Genomic DNA, 18,851 nt, shown 5'->3' with positions numbered 1-18,851 from the left:
ACCATTTTTGGCTCCCTGGCCATACAAAACAGGCCCTGTATGAGCTATCATTTGCCCATCCTTGGTATAGACTTAGCTACCTTTCCATCTCTTGGTTTCCTCTAGATGATTTTACGCAGACTCTTTCATTCCTTTCCCCTCTTCTACCTTTAGAAAGAATTTTTTTCATCAGTTCTCTTCCTTTCATACCTTAAGAAAAAAATAAGGGTGGGTCACATCCATTTGGAATAATGGTTTGAATGTTGTGCTGAAGTCAGGAGCATACACTGATGATTTTATCCCCCCAGGTTCTTTAGAGTCCTTGGTAAACTAGTCACGTGTTCTCCTCCCCCTCCATTCTTCCCACTGCACTTAACTTGCCTGTTACTTTGAAATCCAGATGTGCTGGGTTGCAGCTTAAACTTGTTCTGAGCTGTGCTTATTCCTGTAACAAGTGCAAGCTCTCTTATTTGTAGTCAGCTTTTTTTCTGTTTATCCCAGGAAACCTGAGCCTCATTCTCTGAGAGTTACAATGTACTTGCAACAAAAGCAAATGACACATAAAAGTTTGAGGAATCCGTTTATTTCCATGAAAGATAAAGAAAATAAGTACATATTAAAGGTTACATGGGCATACTTTGCACATTTCATGTGTGATACAGGCACTAGATACTTGTAGAGAAAGTTGTTGATGCTGAGATCAGAAGTTGTTATTCTGATTTCAGAAGCTGTTTTGAAAGCAGATTTTTTTTTTTTTTTTTTTTTTTTTTTTGGCTAAGAACAGTATCAGTTGTTTAATGGCCGTAGAATATCCTTAGTTCTTTGTATAGTAAAATAAAAACAAAAGAAAAAGTTTTACTAAGACAAATATGGGGAAGTCAATATATGAGTGTCACCAAGAAAAACCTTTCTCTCTTTCAGGGGACACTTATCTACAAGTCTTTTTACATTTAAGACAAGTGGTAAGCCTTTCATGGACTTTGTAACTTACTATAATTGTGTAATTGTTAATATTTTTTAAACACTGTCATGCAGTATGCCAATTGCTGTTTTTTTGCACTTTTTCATATGTCACAGTAATACAATGAATGGAATAACTGAAGGTTTTATATTATTGGGAAGTTCCTTAGGAAAGGTGATTTTTTTACTATGTTTGAGGAAATAATTAATTCAACAGAATATATTTATGAGCATCTTTGATTTTTCAGGCACTGTTCTGGTGCTAGTGAAACAAAAGTGAGCAGAATAAACAAAATCCTCCTTTCCTGGTGCTTAAATACTGGTATTGAGAGATTGACAGGAAACAGTAGATAAACAAATTATAAATAAATAATAAATTATAAATAAATTATAAATAACTCTATAATATTATAGAAAATGTAGAAAAGTAAGTCAAGAAAAGAGGATAGGCAGTGCAGGAGGGACTGGTCTGGAGTTTTAAGTGGAGTCAGGGAAGGCCTCGTGGAGAAAGTGACACCTGAGCAAACACCTGAAGGCAGTAGGGAGTGAGTCATCCATTGGTCTGAAGACAGTGTCCCAGGAAGAGGATAATGCATTGCTGCTAAACTAATGGCTATTGCTTGTGAATAAATATGTCCATTTCTTGACAAGACAGAAAGACATAGAACCAGGAACATCGCCTACTTTTGAAATTTCTGTATTACAGTGTGTTATTAGCATAGTATATATTAATTACATGTACAATAGAAAGTTTCCAATGAGCACATTTATACAGATTTTGAATTTATATCTGGAAACCACATTACTGTCTCTGTCGTTTCAGGCTGTTATGGCACACTGGGGATGGAATCCGGGGTGATTGCCGATCCGCAGATAACAGCATCGTCTGTGCTGGAGTGGACTGACCACACAGGGCGGGAGAACAGCTGGAAACCTGAGAAAGCCAGGCTGAAGCAACCCGGACCTCCTTGGGCTGCTTTTGCCGCCGATGAGTATCAGTGGTTACAAATAGATCTGAATAAAGAAAAGAAGATAACAGGTTGGGAGACATACTTTTCTAGAATGATTCCTGGTTCTGATTTTATTCAGAAACCTGATAACATCGAAGATTTTCATAGAAGATTAGGTCACTGCAAATGTAATTGTATGGTGTTAAATATTACTGTAGGTGGTTTTATGAAACATGGCAGAGGAGAGGGGTTGGTATTTGATTTTTATTAACTTTGCTTTTTCATTGTAGTAAGATTCTTTTAAGGTACTATTTCATTTAAGTGATCTTGACATCTCTTATAGTCATTAAAAGAAATTTATGTTCAAGGAGTTCATTTTAAGTGTTATAAATAATACTCTTCATGTGCTGAATACAAATTTATTTGGAGCAGTTCATCAGATCGTTAGAATAATTGATTAGAATTGGGTTAAGTAATTTTTGTTAAAGATTGATGTCGATTTGGTTCTGAAAAAAAGAATCGTTTTAATCTGTTCCTTCCCAGGGGGTCGTTGTTACTTGGTAGGTAAGATATATTTTACAGTGATGTGAACACAAGCTGTCAAAACAGAATAGTCCTTTCCTTATGTACACCCATAATTCATGTGTCTCTACAAGGGAACAGAACCAAAGATTTATTTACTATTATAATGAAACCTGGCCCTCAGAGACAGTAATGTGCTACTGGCAAAAATGTCTGGACAGTACACTTTAGGTATTTGGGCTTCAACGCTGAACAAACTTCAAGGATCAGACCGTGCACACTAATGAAAGCCACTCTGCGTTCTTTAGGCATCGTAACCACTGGCTCCACCATGGTGGAACACAATTACTATGTGTCAGCCTACAGAATTCTATACAGCGATGATGGACAGAGATGGACGGTGTATAGAGAGCCTGGTGTGGAGCAGGATAAGGTAAAATGATTATCAAGGTTTTATTTTAAAAATGGGCCTTTACCAAAAATCAAGGAAGCTCTCCTGTGTGATGTTAACGTTGGTTATCATTTGGCCTCTGCTTTCTTCTGGTTATTTTACCTTGTGTTGGTTTTTAGCTTTCTTTACTCTTCTAACTGTGGTTAGGAAATTCTTAGTGGTTCCAGGTCGTTTTTAATTATTTTAAGGGTAAGTACTTTCCTGATGTTTTTCGCTACATTTTTAACTCAATTGTTTAGATACTTTATGAAGAAGTTCTAAAAAGGAGGACTGCCTGGCTGGCTCAGTGGTAGAGCATGTGACTCTTGATCTCAGGATCAACGCCCCACGTTGGGCGTAGAATCTACATGAATGAGTGAATTTGGGCATAGAGCCTACATGAATGACTTTGAGTAAGTAGTGGTAACTTAAAAAAAAAAATCCTAAAAATGAACTTGTAATTTCTTAAGATTTTCTTATTAATCCAAAGAATGATGGAGAGCCTAATTTTGTTCCCAGATTGCTTTTCTGTAGGCCAGGGGGGACAAAAGACAAAAGCTAAAGGCAAAAGTACATTATAGTATAGGATATAGATTTGAAAGTTCATTTCAAGATTACCTCCCCAAATTTTGTCTTAGGAAACTTCTATTTTTTTTTTTTTCCTACCTGAAGAATTTTCTTAACTTCTGTGGTAATTATGAAATTGTTGTTTTAGTTAGTAGACTGTGATAATGCAGAAATGGTCCAGAGCAGATGATAAGGGATGGGGAGTAGGTGGAAGTACCTCTGGCTCGTGATCCACCACAAAGATCTTATAACTGGGCGAATCCTTGTGCTCAAGGAGGGTAGATTTCTTATCACCTAGAATTGAAATTGTAAGCACAATTTTTTTTAGTGAAACTTCCCTGAGTTTAATTTCAACTATATGATGCTGTCAGTTCTCTATCATATGTATGATTTGCTAATATATCTTCAGTTACCACTTTTCTTATCTCTCTAGTCAGAAAACTCCAGGGGCTTCCTATAATCTGTCATATGGATCTAAACTCTTCCGTTGTTATTCAAGGTCATCTTCCCTCTTTTCTGTTTGATATCACATGACCTTCATCTTTGGTGAGGCTCGTATTGTCTTTATACTTATCTTCTTCTGCTTAACCCCAAACTTGGCTACTTTTTACTCTGAGCACATCTGTACTTATTTGTAGAATATTGGTTATACTTGTGGAATATAGTTAATTTTTTGAAATTATAAGAATTATCCATGCTCCTATTATAAAAACATCTAGCACCGTTGAATTATATTTCTGAAAAAGACTTTCTTTTTTGCTTCATTTTTGAAAGATAATTTCATTAAGTATAGAAACCTAGGTTGATGTAGTTTTTCCCTCCATTGTTTTCTGGTATGCGTTGTTTCCAGTGAGAATTCCTTTGTTCCTCAATAGGTAATGTGCCTTTTTATTCCTTAGCTGCTTTTAAGATTTTCTTTTTATCATCTGTTTTAAGCAGTTTGATTATGATGTACCTTTGTGTAGTTGTCTTCGTGTTTCTTCTGCTTGGGCTTTTTTGAGCTGCTTGGATCTGTTGGTTATAATTTGCATCAAATTTGGAAAATTGTGGGCCATTTTTTCTCAAATATGTTGCTTCTCTAATTCTAACTACATGAATATTATGACTCTTGCAGATGTCTCACAATTCACTGGTGCTCTACACATTTTTTTTTTTTTAATCTCCTTGTTCTAGTTTGGAAAATTCTATTGTTTTATCTTCAAGTTCACTAATCTGTTCTGTAACATCTAATCTATTAATCCTGTCCAGTGTATTTTTATCTTCTGTGTTGTATTTTTACCTCAAAATTTTCAGTTTTGGGCTTTTAAAAATTTCTTTCAAGTCTCTCCTGAACATTCTCATGCTTTTTTCCACCTCTAAAACATATGGAGTATATAATAACTCTTTTAATGCCCTTATCTGCTAATTCTGTCTATTAATGTGTCACATGTGGGTCTTTTTTCTTTTTTAAGTTTATTTATTTTGAGAGAGAGGGGAGAGTGGGAGCAAGCAGGGAGGATGCAAGGGAGAGGGAGGGAGAACCCCAAGCAGGCTTCATGCTGTCAGCACAGAATCTGACGTGGACTTGATCTCACAAACTGTGAGATCAAAATCAAAAGTTGGACCCTTAACTCTGCCACCTAGGTGCTCCCATGTGGGTCTTTTTGTGTTGATGGGTATTATGTAAAATATTTACATGCCTGGTAATTTTTTATTGGTTGCCAGACATTGTGAACTTTTACATTGTTTGGTGCTAGTGTTTTTTATTACTCAAATATTTTTAGCTTTATTCTGGTATGCAGTTAGGTTACTTGGGAATTATTTGGTCTTTTTAAGGTTTACATTTTAGCTTTGTTAGGCAGGACCTGAGCGCTTTTAGTTCAGATTTTTTTTCTACTACAGAGACAATAGTGTTCCAAGTACTCAACCCAAAGTCCCATGTATAAATGAGTTTTCTTCACACTATCTGTTGGTAACATGTGCTGTTCCCAACCCTGAAAAGGACTCCTTTTCAGTGGTTCTTTTCCCATCCACAGATAGTTTCCTTACATGGAACTGAAGATTTAAGGAGAACTCCCTACAGATCCTAGAAGTCTCTCTTTCTCTGCAGTTCTTTTCTCTCCTATACCCTGTCTTGCAAATTCTAGCTGCCTTGGCCTCTCCATCTCTGAGCTTTGTGTTCTCAATTCACTGAGACACGAAGGCTGTCTCCAGACAGTATTGGGGCAATTGAAGGGTTCACCTCGTGTGTTTCTCTTCTCTCAGGGAATATTGCCCTATACTACCTTTTGTCCCACGTTTAAAAACCATTGTTTTATATATTGTATCTGATTTTTTCAGATGTTTAGGTCAAAGAATAAATTTAGTCTCTATTAGTGTCCTGGATAGAAGTAGAAGTCTTTACATTGAATTATATAAAATACCAGTCTCTTGGCTCACTTACATTAGCCCATCTGCTCCCTCATCTACCTCCAACTCCAGAGTAATTGGTATATTCTGTTTTCACACCCTTTCTAAATAAGCATGCACACATGCATCATGAGCACATACAGACTGAGACAGCTTTTGGTTTTCTTTTCAGAAGATGGGAATGTACCTAAAGAACAATAGAATGTGGTCCTTCCTTTCAAAGCCCAGAGCCCCCTGCTGAAAGCTTCAGCTCTGATATGCTGCCAACCCAGTGGTGAGGGTTGAACGAGTCACTGTCCCTTGGCATGGCATCTGCATCAGAGCAAATGACTTCTCAGAGGGGAAGAAGCAAGCCTCAGGCAAGGAGTGCTCCTGGCCCCGGAAATAAACCAGGAGACACACAGGCCACTGGCATAGAAATCCTGATTGGCCGCTGTGTGGGTGGCTCTTCCGGAAATCTGGTGTTAGAAGCTCAGATTCACGGCTCTGAAGTGCCTTGCACACAGGCGGTGCTCATAGTACTAACTTGAAGCCCTTGACCAAGTCCTGGTGAATCACACCTACTCAGAGAATAATAACATCCCCAGCTCTTCTTTCAGCATTGGTTTGTATTACTCTGTCCATATGTATGACATTGTGTCTTATTGTGGTTTTTCAGAGCTTAAAGAAATGATAAAAAGTAGAAGATACTGGCTCATTTTCTGTTTATCATCTAATCACCAAATGAATTTTCAAAATAAATGTTTAACCAGCAAAAAAAAAAAAAAAAAAGATGGGAATGTATATACAACTTGATAACATGTTGCTTTTGAATAGCTGCCATATTTGTGTGTGGTAATATCCAGTAAAATTTAAGTTCCTTGAGAGTGGGAACTTTGGAGAGAGTGGGAACTTTGACTTCCATTTCCATTTTGATCCTCATGACACCTTACAGACCTCTTTACACACAGGGTCTTATAATAAATGGTCAAAGATCAGACAGAGCAAGTCTTTTTTTACTTAGTTTATATAAAATCTTTATCCTTTAAGGTTTTCTATAAAAATGAAACTCCAGTGTGGAGTAAGATCTCAGGGTTAGTTTTTATGTCTAAACTATTGTTCCTGTTCCACTAATACAGTAGACAACAAATAATTGCTTTTATTTCTGAGGAAATAAAGAAGAGAACTGCAGAGAGAGAGAGACTTCTAGGATCTGTCGAGAGTTTCCCCTTAAATCTTCAGTTGCATGTAAAGAAACTATCTGTGGTGGAGACTGTTACAACTTCAGCCCTTGTAGAAAATGAAGGCTATTAACACGTCTTAGAAGTTTAGTCTAATGCTATGTGAACCAGCCAAAATAAAACAGCCATAATATCCAGACATGACTTGATGGAAAAGCTAAACATTTATTTATCTGCTGCAACATGAACTGATAAGATAGAAAGTACTTTGATTTTAGGCAGATACCGATTTAGTAATAGTCTTTAGAAGCTAGCCAGGTGATTTAGCCTGAAGGAGCAAGGACTTTTTGCTTAGTGGAGCCCTGTAATTAAGTCAGAAGACAGAGACTCAAGTCACTGCTCGTATCATTGACTGGTTATGCAGTCCATTTACATTCTGTGAGCTTCAGCTTCCTGAGTTCTGCCTGTTACATTGGGCTGTCATGAAGAACATTTGAGTTAATTAAATGAAAATGCTTTGTAAATAAGAGCTCTTGCAGTGTTCCATACTAGCATTATTTCCTTGAAATGGTTGAGGGAATGGGATAGTCCGTTGAAATAGTATTTTTATCTAGATACCTATAATACATTTGTTGCTGTTTACCTAAGATCATTATATTCGTCAGGGAGCAGTGTTTCAGAATCACTTTTCTGGTTCAGATAGCAACACAAGATGAAAATGGTTAATGTGGGAAGTGTCTTTATGTAGTTTATCCAGTAGGTGGAGGTATATAACTTATGTATTCCTTAGTGTGCGTTCACTTTCTCTCTTCTGAAAGAAAAATTATGAAAAGTACACAGTAAAGCATTTCCTCTAAGATATTGTATGTTCACTTATGCTTTACTTTGAAAAGAAAATTAATATATTTAAATAGTTGGTAATTACACTAGAATTACTGATTTATTAATGGAATTAAACTGACTCATTGAAATTAAAGCCCTCTTCCCAAATTGCCAAGTTAACATTTTTGTTATGTTTGAATCATCTTAAAATCATTTTTGTATTCAATGTTTTTATAAGTTTTTGATGAAGAATGTGCAGTTTCTTAATAGTTTGTCCAAATTACGATTCATTTATCTTGTGAGAAATTAATTCTTACTGTCATACTTTACAGATCTCATTTAAGGCCCAGAGCAAAAAAAAACAAAAACATGTTTCAGTGGAACAATTTAGCCCTGACCTCTGCTGATGTAAAGTACCATTTTTTTGTTGTTTTTTAAAGATATTTCAAGGAAACAAAGATTATCACCAGGATGTGCGTAATAACTTTTTGCCACCAATTATTGCACGTTTTATTAGAGTGAATCCTACCCAATGGCAGCAGAAAATTGCCATGAAAATTGAACTTCTTGGATGTCAGTTTATTCCTAAAGGTAAAGTGATAGTATGTTTTAAGATATGTAATTTTTACTGGATTCATTTAAAATGGCTTTGCTGTTCTCAGAGAAAATAAGAAACGACAATGTGAGTGTTTAGCTTTTAATTTTAATATCTTAAAGAAATTTTACAAAGAAATAATTATTCTATTAAAAACTTAGTATCAGAATGGTTTCAAAGGTTACAGGTGGAAGAAGAAAGAATATCATCGATGAGATAATATAATGTGATTTTTTTCAGGCATAGTCTCAATCTTAATTTTTAATCAGGACTCATGTAGCATAATATACTGTATCACAAACACTGATGATTATAACAGTAAGCTTAGTCCAAGTGCCTTTTCCTCTGAGTAAATTAGAAGCGGAAATAACTTCCCTCGCTATTACATAATATTTTAATACTTTGTTTCCTATTGTATCTCCAAAACCTACCAGAATGCCCCCACGCAGTGGGCCCTCAAATGTTTCTTAAGTGACTTGAATGAGTAGTGTGTCAGACTGTGATGATAATTCTGTAGCTTTAAACATTATTCACCTCCTCCGTTTTCTCCTCGCTAAGGAAATTATTTTAAGAGAATATAATTATCTTAAAAAGTGAGAAATCCTAGTAAGTTTGTACATTTAATGCATAGTATATTTATCCTTCTGACATATTGCTCTCCAAGATTTAAAATCGCTGAGCAGAAATAACTACTCTAGGGAACGTTGAAGACATTTAAATGACTGTTTTTAACTATGACTCTCATAAGCAAAATGTCTCAACTTTTCTAAACCGTTTTTCAAGGTCGTCCTCCAAAACTTACTCAAACTCCACCTCCTCGAAACAGCAATGACCTCAGAAACACCACAACCCCTCCAAAAATAGCCAAAGGTATGCCTGCTTCATGTGTGAGAATGCGGTGGTCCCTGGATTGTGGTATAATTTTCCAAAAACATATTAAAAGCATTGTAAAAGAACTTTGTTTTAATCAAGCTGTTGTAGACAAAAGAATAAAGAGTATTTGAAACTTTTTTCAAGGTCGAGCCCCCAAATTTACTCAACCACTACAGCCTCGTAGTAGCAATGAGTTTCCTGCACAGACGGAGCAAACAACTGCCACTCCTGATATCCGAAACACCACCGTGACTCCGAATGTAACCAAAGGTACCAGGCCCCCACATTAGCACCCGTTACGTGGGTCGTGTTTTATTTTGCTTGTAATTTCAATTTTCAGAAACACGTCCGGTTTTTAAACCCTCAGCTTCTTTTCCTCTTAACTGTGTTTTTTAAGAAGAGCCAAAAATGTTTACTCCTTACCTTAGAGAAGAGACTGATTGCATCGCTCTGATTTCTCTTCTCCAGTGCCATGTAGAATTGTTCTTTAAATATTTAGAGATGGCTGCTATATTCTGGGTCTTCTCTTGTGATTTTTTTCCCCACCACAGCCAAACACAAGTAGTCTCTATTTATAAAAATAACTAAAACCATTGCAGGAAACAAACATTTTTTCTTCCTCTCGTTATATATTAATTTGTTGGAGAGAAAATTTGGTGGCAAAAAGGGAAGGGGGGGTGAAAAATAAGTTTTGGTGAAAACTAACACTTTTTAAAAAGTACTGTGAGTTAACATGTTCATTAAAAAACTTTGGTCTCTGTTTTTAAAATGTTTACCATCAGTTTTTTCCGGTTATAAATATAAATGTAGTAGGATTTACTTTCAGGTTTTATGAATGATAAATAAGGTATTAACATGTATGAAACATAGTACTTTGATTTTACTAGTTGTTGAAAAACAAAATTTCAGTTGGACTCAGAAAAAACCATCAGTGTCAGAGGAATTAATTTCGCTGTTGGCAGATAAAGCATTTTCAGGACCATGCAGAGACGAGGAGGAAGTAATTCATTCCAACTAACTTGTGCCACACAGAACTTTATTCGTTCTCTGAAAATTTGCCCGATGCAGATAACTTTCTCCCAGCTTTCCACATGTCACTTTCTTTCAATTCTTCTAAGGTATTTTCTAAACAGACCATTTTCTTTCTCATGCTGCTGGAAAAGCTGAAGAGAAGCAAGACTTCTTAGAGACGAGATCTCAGTGTCCCACAAAGCTTCTTACCAGTCTGCAGAAGAAATCTGTTTGGGCAGAATTCCAGGCCACATGCCTGGATGGAAGAACAGCCATTTAAAGTATTGCTCGTCTTAAAATCTGATTATAGAATCTTAAAATCTCAAGACTGAAAGTATCCTTAAAGCATTTTCTTCCAGAGCTAGGATTCTTCAAAAGAATAAAAGAATGTAGAGGTCTTTCCAGTTAAAGATTCCTTGTCTCCTTTTCTGTGGGATGGTACTGTGTAGATGTTTTATTATTTTGTGAACCTAAGCAGATTTTTTAAACCTCTGATTAAATCGACCTGTATCCACCTGAACCTGATGGTTCTCTCTCCAGTTATACATTTTTAGGGATAAAGCACATTTATTTTTCTGAATTTTTAGTGCTTTCTAGCCTGAGTGATGATGCCTGTTTTATGCATTTCTTTTCCATTTTTACATCCAGGCTGAGAGTGATGCTGGAGAAAATCATATCATGATCAGATTTGTGCCCCTGTGTCTTCCTGAATCCTCCCTCCGGGGGGCCCTCAGCACCAGCCCATGGTCATTTTGTTTCTCTGGTTAGCTCTTTCTGTTCTCAACAGTCGTTTTTCCATATTTTTCAAACCCTTGACCCAGAGATTCTTTAGTTACTCTTAGTTACCTCTTCAACTTTATGAAGAAAGTAGAAGCAATTAGAAGGACGCTCCCGATCTGTGGAGCCTGCAAACTCACCTGTACCCTCTTTCCGCTGCGTTGAAGAACGAAGTTCCTAGTCCTGCCCAGGGCTGATCCACCTCTGCCCTCAGAGGCCTCAGGTTATGCGTTATCCTCTCCTTCTCCTGTATCAGCAGCCTCTTTTTCTCTTTTGGCTACATTTATAAGGGTACAATAGATGCTGTGGGTCAGGCCCAACACAGTGTCTGGTGCTTAGCCCCCAGCAGGCATCAGCAGTTGCCAGGACAGGGTTGCCAGATTAGGGAAGAAACTGATGGCTCAAATGACCTGAGGTGGACCATTTTCTGTATCTGGGCCCAGACTTCCTTATCTGTGGAGGGAGATAAGGGGATTAAATGATCTCCTGGTCCCTGCAGGCTCAAGCATTGTCACTTTCTGCCCTGTTGATGCACATTGGCTTTTTTTATACGTAACACTACGTTGTTGCTTTCCCCTGTCTATAAATATTTTCCCCATCATGTTGCAATATCATTTCCAATTGCTGGATAATATTTTACTATGAGGACACCATGATGTATTTATTCCCTTTCATTGTTGAGCATTGGATTATTTCCAGTTTTTCATTCTTTTGCAGATACAGAAACAGACCATCTTAAAAATGCATCTTTGAATGTTGTCTTAATTTTTTTTCTAAGAATAAATTCTAGACATGGAATTGCTAAGTAATTGATTTTTATACGTATTGCCCCAAAATGATCCAGAAAGTATCAATTTAAAGTCCCATAAAAATAACTGTTTCCTAATAACCTTTCCTAGCAATTATTGTTATAAATATTTGCCAATTCGATAAACAGAAATGGCATCTCATTCTTGCTTAAACTTCTGTTTCTGTGATTACTAGTAATGCTAACATGTTGAATGGTCACTTGGGTTTTTTCATTGTATTGCTCAATCATCTCTGATTTTTCTATTGTTTGTTTTTGACTTGGATGTTCTGTAATATATAAATGATAGTAATCCTTTACCACATATTCAGAAAGATATTTTCTGAGTTTTTTATTTGCCTTTCAGTTTGTCTTGGTGATTTAAAAAGTCACAATGAAAAATTTTAAGCGTGTACAAAGGTGAAGCAAATAGTGTGAGAGACTTCCACGTGTCTGTGAAGGCTTCTGCCATTACCAACACTTGCCCGGCCTCATTTCATAAATATTGTGAACGGTAGCTTTTGAGACACAAAAGCTTTAAGGGATGACCTGGGGAACCTTCCCGCTTTCCCTTCCCTAGTCTGCCTTTGATGTGTTTGCAGATGTCGCCTTGGCTGCGGTCCTGGTGCCGGTGCTCGTCATGGTGCTCAGCACCCTTATCCTCACGGTGGTGTGTGCCTGGCATTGGAGGAGCAGGTCAGTACGTAGCTAGCTCCCCTGACGGGGCCTCGGAGGGTTGTTTCCAAATGTGAAGTATACACTAAATCTAGAAGATAAACTACCGTTCACCTTTTTGAGAAGGAAAGGTAAGGTAGTTATTAAAGTAAAAATACATTTGTTTCTCCTTTTCATAAAACACGAGTATGTTCAATTGCACAGTCATTTACTGCGCATCTTTATTATAGCAAAATCTGCTTTACATGCTGGAATATACACATGGGTAAGAACAGCCTGACACACAGTAGGTGCTTAGTAATATCTCCTGAAAGAAAGAGACACCGTTCCTGTGTCCCAGGTGTTAGGCAGGGCTAACTCACAGAATAAAGAACTGGCACATGCCTTGAGGGGTTATTATGAAGGGCCGGAGACACAGGTGTGAGAACTGGGAGAGCTACCTGAAGTCTTCCCTGCGGGGAAGAGTGAGCCTCAAGTTTGTTTTGCCGTAAAGAGACCGCTGGATGTGCCCAGATGGAGGAAGGTAGGGAACAGCCCAGACTGTGTGCTTGAGCGAAGGCACAGAGTTGTGGAGTCCAGGCGGGATAGCCAGTCCTCACGTGCAGGCTTGGCACGGGAGAGCACCGAGGAGGAACTGTGGAGGTGCGGCCTGGGGCTGGATTGGGGACGGGAGCTTCGGGGAGACAAATTCAGGTCTCAGTCTGTGGATGAGGAGGTCATCGAGGAGGGTGAAGCACATAGGTGAGATTATCAGATGATGCGCAACTGGCTGCTACGGAAGGAGGAGGGACTCGGGATGATCCGAGGTTTCAGGCTTGTGCGCTTGGACCAGTAGGGATGTCATGAGTGGAGAGGACAGGAGGGACAGGTTTGGTGGAGCAAGAGAATGACTTCATTTGTTCGTTAAGCAAATATTTGAGCTCTTGCCGTGTGCTAAGTTTTGACCGCTGGGAGTCGAGTGGTGAGCCCGAGTTTACAGGATGGAGAAGATAATGATGCAGAAACGGTCAGCGATAGTACTGACCACACAGCGTATGCCATGGGAGGAAGTTGAAGAAGCAGGTGGTCCTGGACTCATGGTTTTAAGAAGGCTGTCTGAGCAGAGACCCAACAAGTTATTATGAGGGAATCAGGGAAAGGAAGAGCAAGGGCTTTAGGGAAGTCCAGGGAAGAAAGTTCACAGTGCTCTTAGGGAACTGGACAGAAGCAACAGTAACAGTGAGAACAGCAGCAACAGCTAGCTTTTATAGAAAATTAAAGCTGGTTTTAGGCATTATTTTAAGTGCTTTACATGTTTTAACTCCTTAATCCTCAAAACGACCAATGAAGCAGGTACTGTTATAAATCCCATTTTACAGAAGAAGAAAGTGAGACAGAGCATGAATAACTTGTCCGAGGTCACCCGGTGTATATGCAGCAGAGTGGAGTTTGGGCCCCGACAGCACAGAGCCCACACTCTGAACCACCTCTGCCCCTGGACATATTATCAGGCAGTCAATTCCCATCCCCAAGGGTTAAAGCACAGAGGGTAAGGATTGGGAATCAGGTTTTCGGGGAGGCGGCAGTCAAGTCCTGAGATCAGCGGGCACATAAGGACCCTATGGATGTTCAGATTCTCAAGAAACAGATGCTTGTTCAGGACCAAAGGTCTGAGCTACAGAACTGAAGTTATTTCTAAGAATGTGGTTGAAATTGCTAATGACTGACTTCATGAGGAGTAAAAGAGATTCATGAAGGGGATGTGGAAAATAGCCAGGAGGAGAATAATAATAAACTCAGCTGCAACCTACTGAACCCTTAACTCATGGTAAGCACCCCTGTTCTAAGCACTTAACATGTAATAAATAACCTGAGGCTTTGCCACTTTAGATTATTATAAAATCTTTTCTAGCACAGCCTTTGCCTAGTAGTCAGACTTAATTTGTTGTCTTAGCTATATAAGGTATCTGACTTCCATTTAGAAAAGATTATTGGTTTCCTTTTACTTTTTAGTCTTAGGTTGATTACAGGATTTTCAAGAAGAAAACTAATTATTAAGCCAGCCCTTTATTGTTTACTTTGCACTTCAGTTTTTAATTAACAGCTTTAGTGCCTACCACCTCTTCCACAAATTTTACATTATATTTTTTAAAAATGACATGTTTTAAATAATAGCCAGACTTTAAAGTGAGGAAGATTTTAACATCTCTAATACAAATAAAGTCCTATCCTGGAGAAGAATGTTTTCAAGTAAGAAAAGCACACAGCTTGGGCTCTTTGAGAAAGCCACATTTATGTCTTGAGCAAATCACATAACTGTCTTGTCCTCATTATACACTAGAATAATTTCTGCATTTTCTTTAGCTTGCAGGGTGTTAATTTTAATTAGATTTACATTCTTGAATCAGAACACTTCCTTTTAAGGCTCTTTGTAGATAGTAATTTTTTTTTTTTTTTAACATTTATTCATTTTTGAGAGATCGAGACAGCATGAGCAGGGAAGGGGCAGAGGGAGAGGGAGACAAGAATCCAAAGCAGGCTCCAGGCTCTGAGCTGTCAGCACAGAGCCCGATGCGGGGCTTGAACTCACGAACCACAAGATCGTGACCTGAGCCAAAGTCGGACGCTCAACCAACTGAGCCACCCAGGCATCCCTATAGATAGTAATTCTTAACGGGGAGGAGGGAGATTTCTCCTGGGGAAGATATGTCTGAATTCTGAAGGGTGGACTAGGGAGAATCTTCATTGCACGTGTGGCTTTTGCCCCCCCCCAGGCATGGAGCATCCTGTTGTCCCTCTGGCATTTATCACTGTTTAAGATAGCACTGACATAAACTGGGATGCTTATATAGGACACTATAAACTCCTTGGGAACAAAAGACCACGGAAGGAAAACAGATAGTTGGAAAAAATAACAATGCAGAAGCAAATGTGGGGATGTTTCTTTCTATGAACTTTGTGAATCAATTGATTTATAAAGTTTGTATTGGAAACCAAAATACACCTAATGTAATTTTCCCATACAACCCACATCATCCTGAAGTCTTTAGTTTGACTCTTATCATCTGCGGACTCAGCTTTTCCATTTCATTCACCCCTTGAGTGGGAAATACCTTGGGTAACAAAATAACTATCTCAGGAGATAGTTGTTTAAAATTTATTGAGAGTCCAATTTATGAGCCAGCAGTGGCGACTTTGAAAGGCAAATGAAATAGAGGATTCCCCCAGGTAGATTAGTAGATGGAAATGTATACTCCTAATTATTAACTTTAGTGTTTATCCTGCAGATTCAGAGCTGTCTTACTAGTGACTTCACTCTATTTGCTAACATGTTGTCTCTGTATTTTTCCAGAAAGAAAAAAACTGAAGGCACCTATGACTTACCTTACTGGGATCGGGCAGGTAACTCAGACTTTGCATCTCCTTCCATCAGAAGGAACTCCCACCTCCCTAGGTGGCAGTAGTAAAAGAGGAAAGTTCTTTTCAGGCCCACATAAACTCCCCAGCACTTGTTAGAAAAATGGTGTTCCTCTAACATTCTGATCATTTTTACTCTTCTGTGCAATCTCTTGTAGTCAATAAGTAACAGAATGAAAAGTAAGAATTTCCCATAGCATGCACTCTCTTCCTTTTTTCTGGACAACCTGATTTGCCCCATGTGTCTGTTTTTTTGAGGAGACCAGCTTTCTTTGGGGCCTGTGTGAACACTGTGTGAAAGACTGGTCTTGGTAACATGGTGTGTGTTTGTCCCTCTGCTGTGGGTATTTCCCAGGCAGAGTCTCGCTGTTTCAGAATCGTGAGGTCTGCCATCTCTGCCATGATGAGCTGCCATTTTCTTAATTCCTTCTGTGTGTGGCAGATTCCTGGAGGTAACACCAGAGGTCCCCTTTCCAGTCTCACTTTCCTTTCCTCTCCCCCCTTTCCAGTCTCACTATGGGAACAACTGTTAGAAGCCAAAAGAGTTCACTGCTGTGACTAAGGTAGAAAAGAGCAGTGGTAGGGGCAGATCCTGTGTTGCTAACGCCCCAAGGCAGATCTTGGGAAGTATTTTTTTCAGAAAAACTTACCGAAAAACCACCCTACAATAGGCACATTATATCTGGCTGCAGTTTAATAGCAATGATTTGCTTCTGTATATGCTTTGAATAGAAATTTCTACCATGTTCTGCTTTGCATTAGATACTCTATCAAAAAAAAAAAATTTAAGGAATTTCTTTGAACAAGAACAAACTAAACCAAAAGCTACCAGAAGGAAGGAATAATAAAGATTAGAGAAACAAAATAGAGAATGGAAAAGAGAAAATCAGTGAAACTAAATGTTAGTTCTTCAAAAAGATCAACACAATTGACAAACTTTTAGTCAGATGGAATAAGAAAAAAGGAGTCAAACTACTAAAATCTGAAATGCAGGTAGAGACATCACTTCCAATTCTACAGAAATAAAAAGGATTATAAGAATACTATGAACAATTGTATGCCAAAAAATTGCATAACCTAGATGAAATGGACAAATTTCCAGAAATACAAAATCTACCAAGACTCACAAAGAAATAGAAGAGATTGAGTCAATAACCAAAAATCTCTCAAAAAAGAAAAATCCTACCAAAGATCACACACACACACACACACACACACACACACACACACACGCATGCACTCATGCACACAAAGCTATTAGCACCAATAACTGAGTAGAGTAGCAGGATATACTATACTAAATATACTAAAGGATATACTGAAATCAGTTGCATTTCTATATATAAACAATAATCTGAAAAGGAAATTCTAAAAAGTTTCATTTACAAAATAACATCAAAAAGAATAAAATACTTGGGAGTTAATTTAACCAAGGAAGTGAAAGACTTGTGTAATGCAAATAATAAAACATTTCTAAAGAAATTTGAGAAGACATAAATAAATGGAAACATACCCAGTGTTCATGGATTGAAAATTTAATACTGTTAACATGTCAATACTAACCAAAGCCATCTATAGATTCATTAGCAATCCCTGTCAAAATCCCTATGACATTTTTTGTACAAATAGAAAAATCCATTCAGAAATTCCAATGGAATTTCAAGGGACTCTGAATAGCCAAGACAGTCTTGAAAAAGAATAAAACTGGAAGATTCACACGTTCTGATTTCAAAACAGTGTGGTATTGGCATAAACACACACATACACAACAGTGGAGTGGAGTGGAGAGCCCAGAGATAAACTGTCACAAATCTGGACAAGTGATTTTTGGCAAGGATGCCAAGACCACTAGGGTAATGACAAATGGTGCTGGAAACATTGAATGTTCACATATGAAAGAATGAAGTTGGGCTCCTGCTTAACACCATTTGTAAAAATTAAATGAAACACCAAGACATAATATCTTAAACAATAAAATTGATAGAAAAAAACACAGGACAAAAACTTGATGACAATGGACTTGGTATGATTTCTTAGCCATGTCACCAATGCACAAATAACAAAAGAAGAAATAGATTGGACTTCGTGGAAATTTAAAAATTTTGTGCATCAAAATATACTATCCGTAGAGTAAAAAGGCAACACGCAGAATGGGAGAAAATATTTGCAAACCATGTATCTGCTAAAGGATTAATATCCAGAATAGAGAACTTCTAAAACTCAACACCAACAGCAAAATTCAAAAATAGGCAAATGACTTGAATAGACATCTCTCCAAAGAATATATATAGATGGCCAATAAGCACATGAAAAGATGCTCAACATTGCTAATCTTTAGGGAAAACTATGAGATTACATCTCACACCCATTAGGATGTCTCCTGCCAAAAAACTGAAACTGGTGCACTGTGGTTGGAATTATAAAATGGTTCGGGCGCTGTGGAAAACACTATGGCAATTCCTCATAAAATGAAAAGTAATTAACAATATGACCCACTGCTCCACTTCCAGGTATGCCGGAATTAAAGAATTAGAGGCAGGGTCTCAAAGACCTGATTGTACATCTGTTTTTATAGCAGTTATTCACAACAGTTAAAACATGGAAGCAACCCAAGTGTCCCATCAGCTGATGAGTGGAAAAGTGAAATGTGTATACAAGCAGTGGAATATAATTTCTCCTTAAAAATGATTTTCTGCAATATGCTAGAAGATGGGTGGCTCTTGAGGGCATTGTGCTACGTGAAATAAGCCAGATACAAAAAGACAAATACTGTATGATTCCACTTAGATGAAGTACTTAAAGGAGTCAAAATCATAGAGACAGAAAATAGAATGGTGGTTGCCAGGGACCAGGGGGGATGGAGAATGGGAATGGGGAGTTACTGTTTCATGGAGATACGGTTGTAGTTTTTACAAGATTTAAAGTTATGATAGAGATAGATGGTGGTGATAGTTGCACA

At 37.9% G+C, this 18,851-nt stretch overlaps 1 protein-coding gene across 4 annotated transcripts in view; it reads left to right on the top strand.

The window, feature by feature from the left end:
• DCBLD2 (discoidin, CUB and LCCL domain containing 2) overlaps nt 1-18,851 on the top strand; it is a 91,118-nt gene that overhangs the window by 67,206 nt on the left and 5,061 nt on the right. For all 4 annotated transcript variants that reach the window (XM_060640172.3, XM_060640171.3, XM_078452928.2 and 1 more), the window contains 8 exons: nt 901-941; nt 1,763-1,978; nt 2,720-2,844; nt 8,219-8,369; nt 9,157-9,243; nt 9,391-9,516; nt 12,424-12,517; nt 15,828-15,877. In XM_060640172.3, coding sequence (XP_060496155.3) covers nt 901-941; nt 1,763-1,978; nt 2,720-2,844; nt 8,219-8,369; nt 9,157-9,243; nt 9,391-9,516; nt 12,424-12,517; nt 15,828-15,877 — 890 coding nt within the window. The remainder of the gene's footprint in view (nt 1-900; nt 942-1,762; nt 1,979-2,719; nt 2,845-8,218; nt 8,370-9,156; nt 9,244-9,390; nt 9,517-12,423; nt 12,518-15,827; nt 15,878-18,851) is intronic.

Source organism: Panthera onca, chromosome C2, assembly GCF_046562875.1.
Source record: "Panthera onca isolate mPanOnc1 chromosome C2, mPanOnc1 haplotype 2, whole genome shotgun sequence".
NCBI classification, from domain to species: Eukaryota; Metazoa; Chordata; class Mammalia; order Carnivora; family Felidae; genus Panthera; species Panthera onca.
The sequence above is the reverse complement of the archived record's forward strand: the minus strand, read 5'-3'. Positions and strand labels throughout refer to the sequence as shown.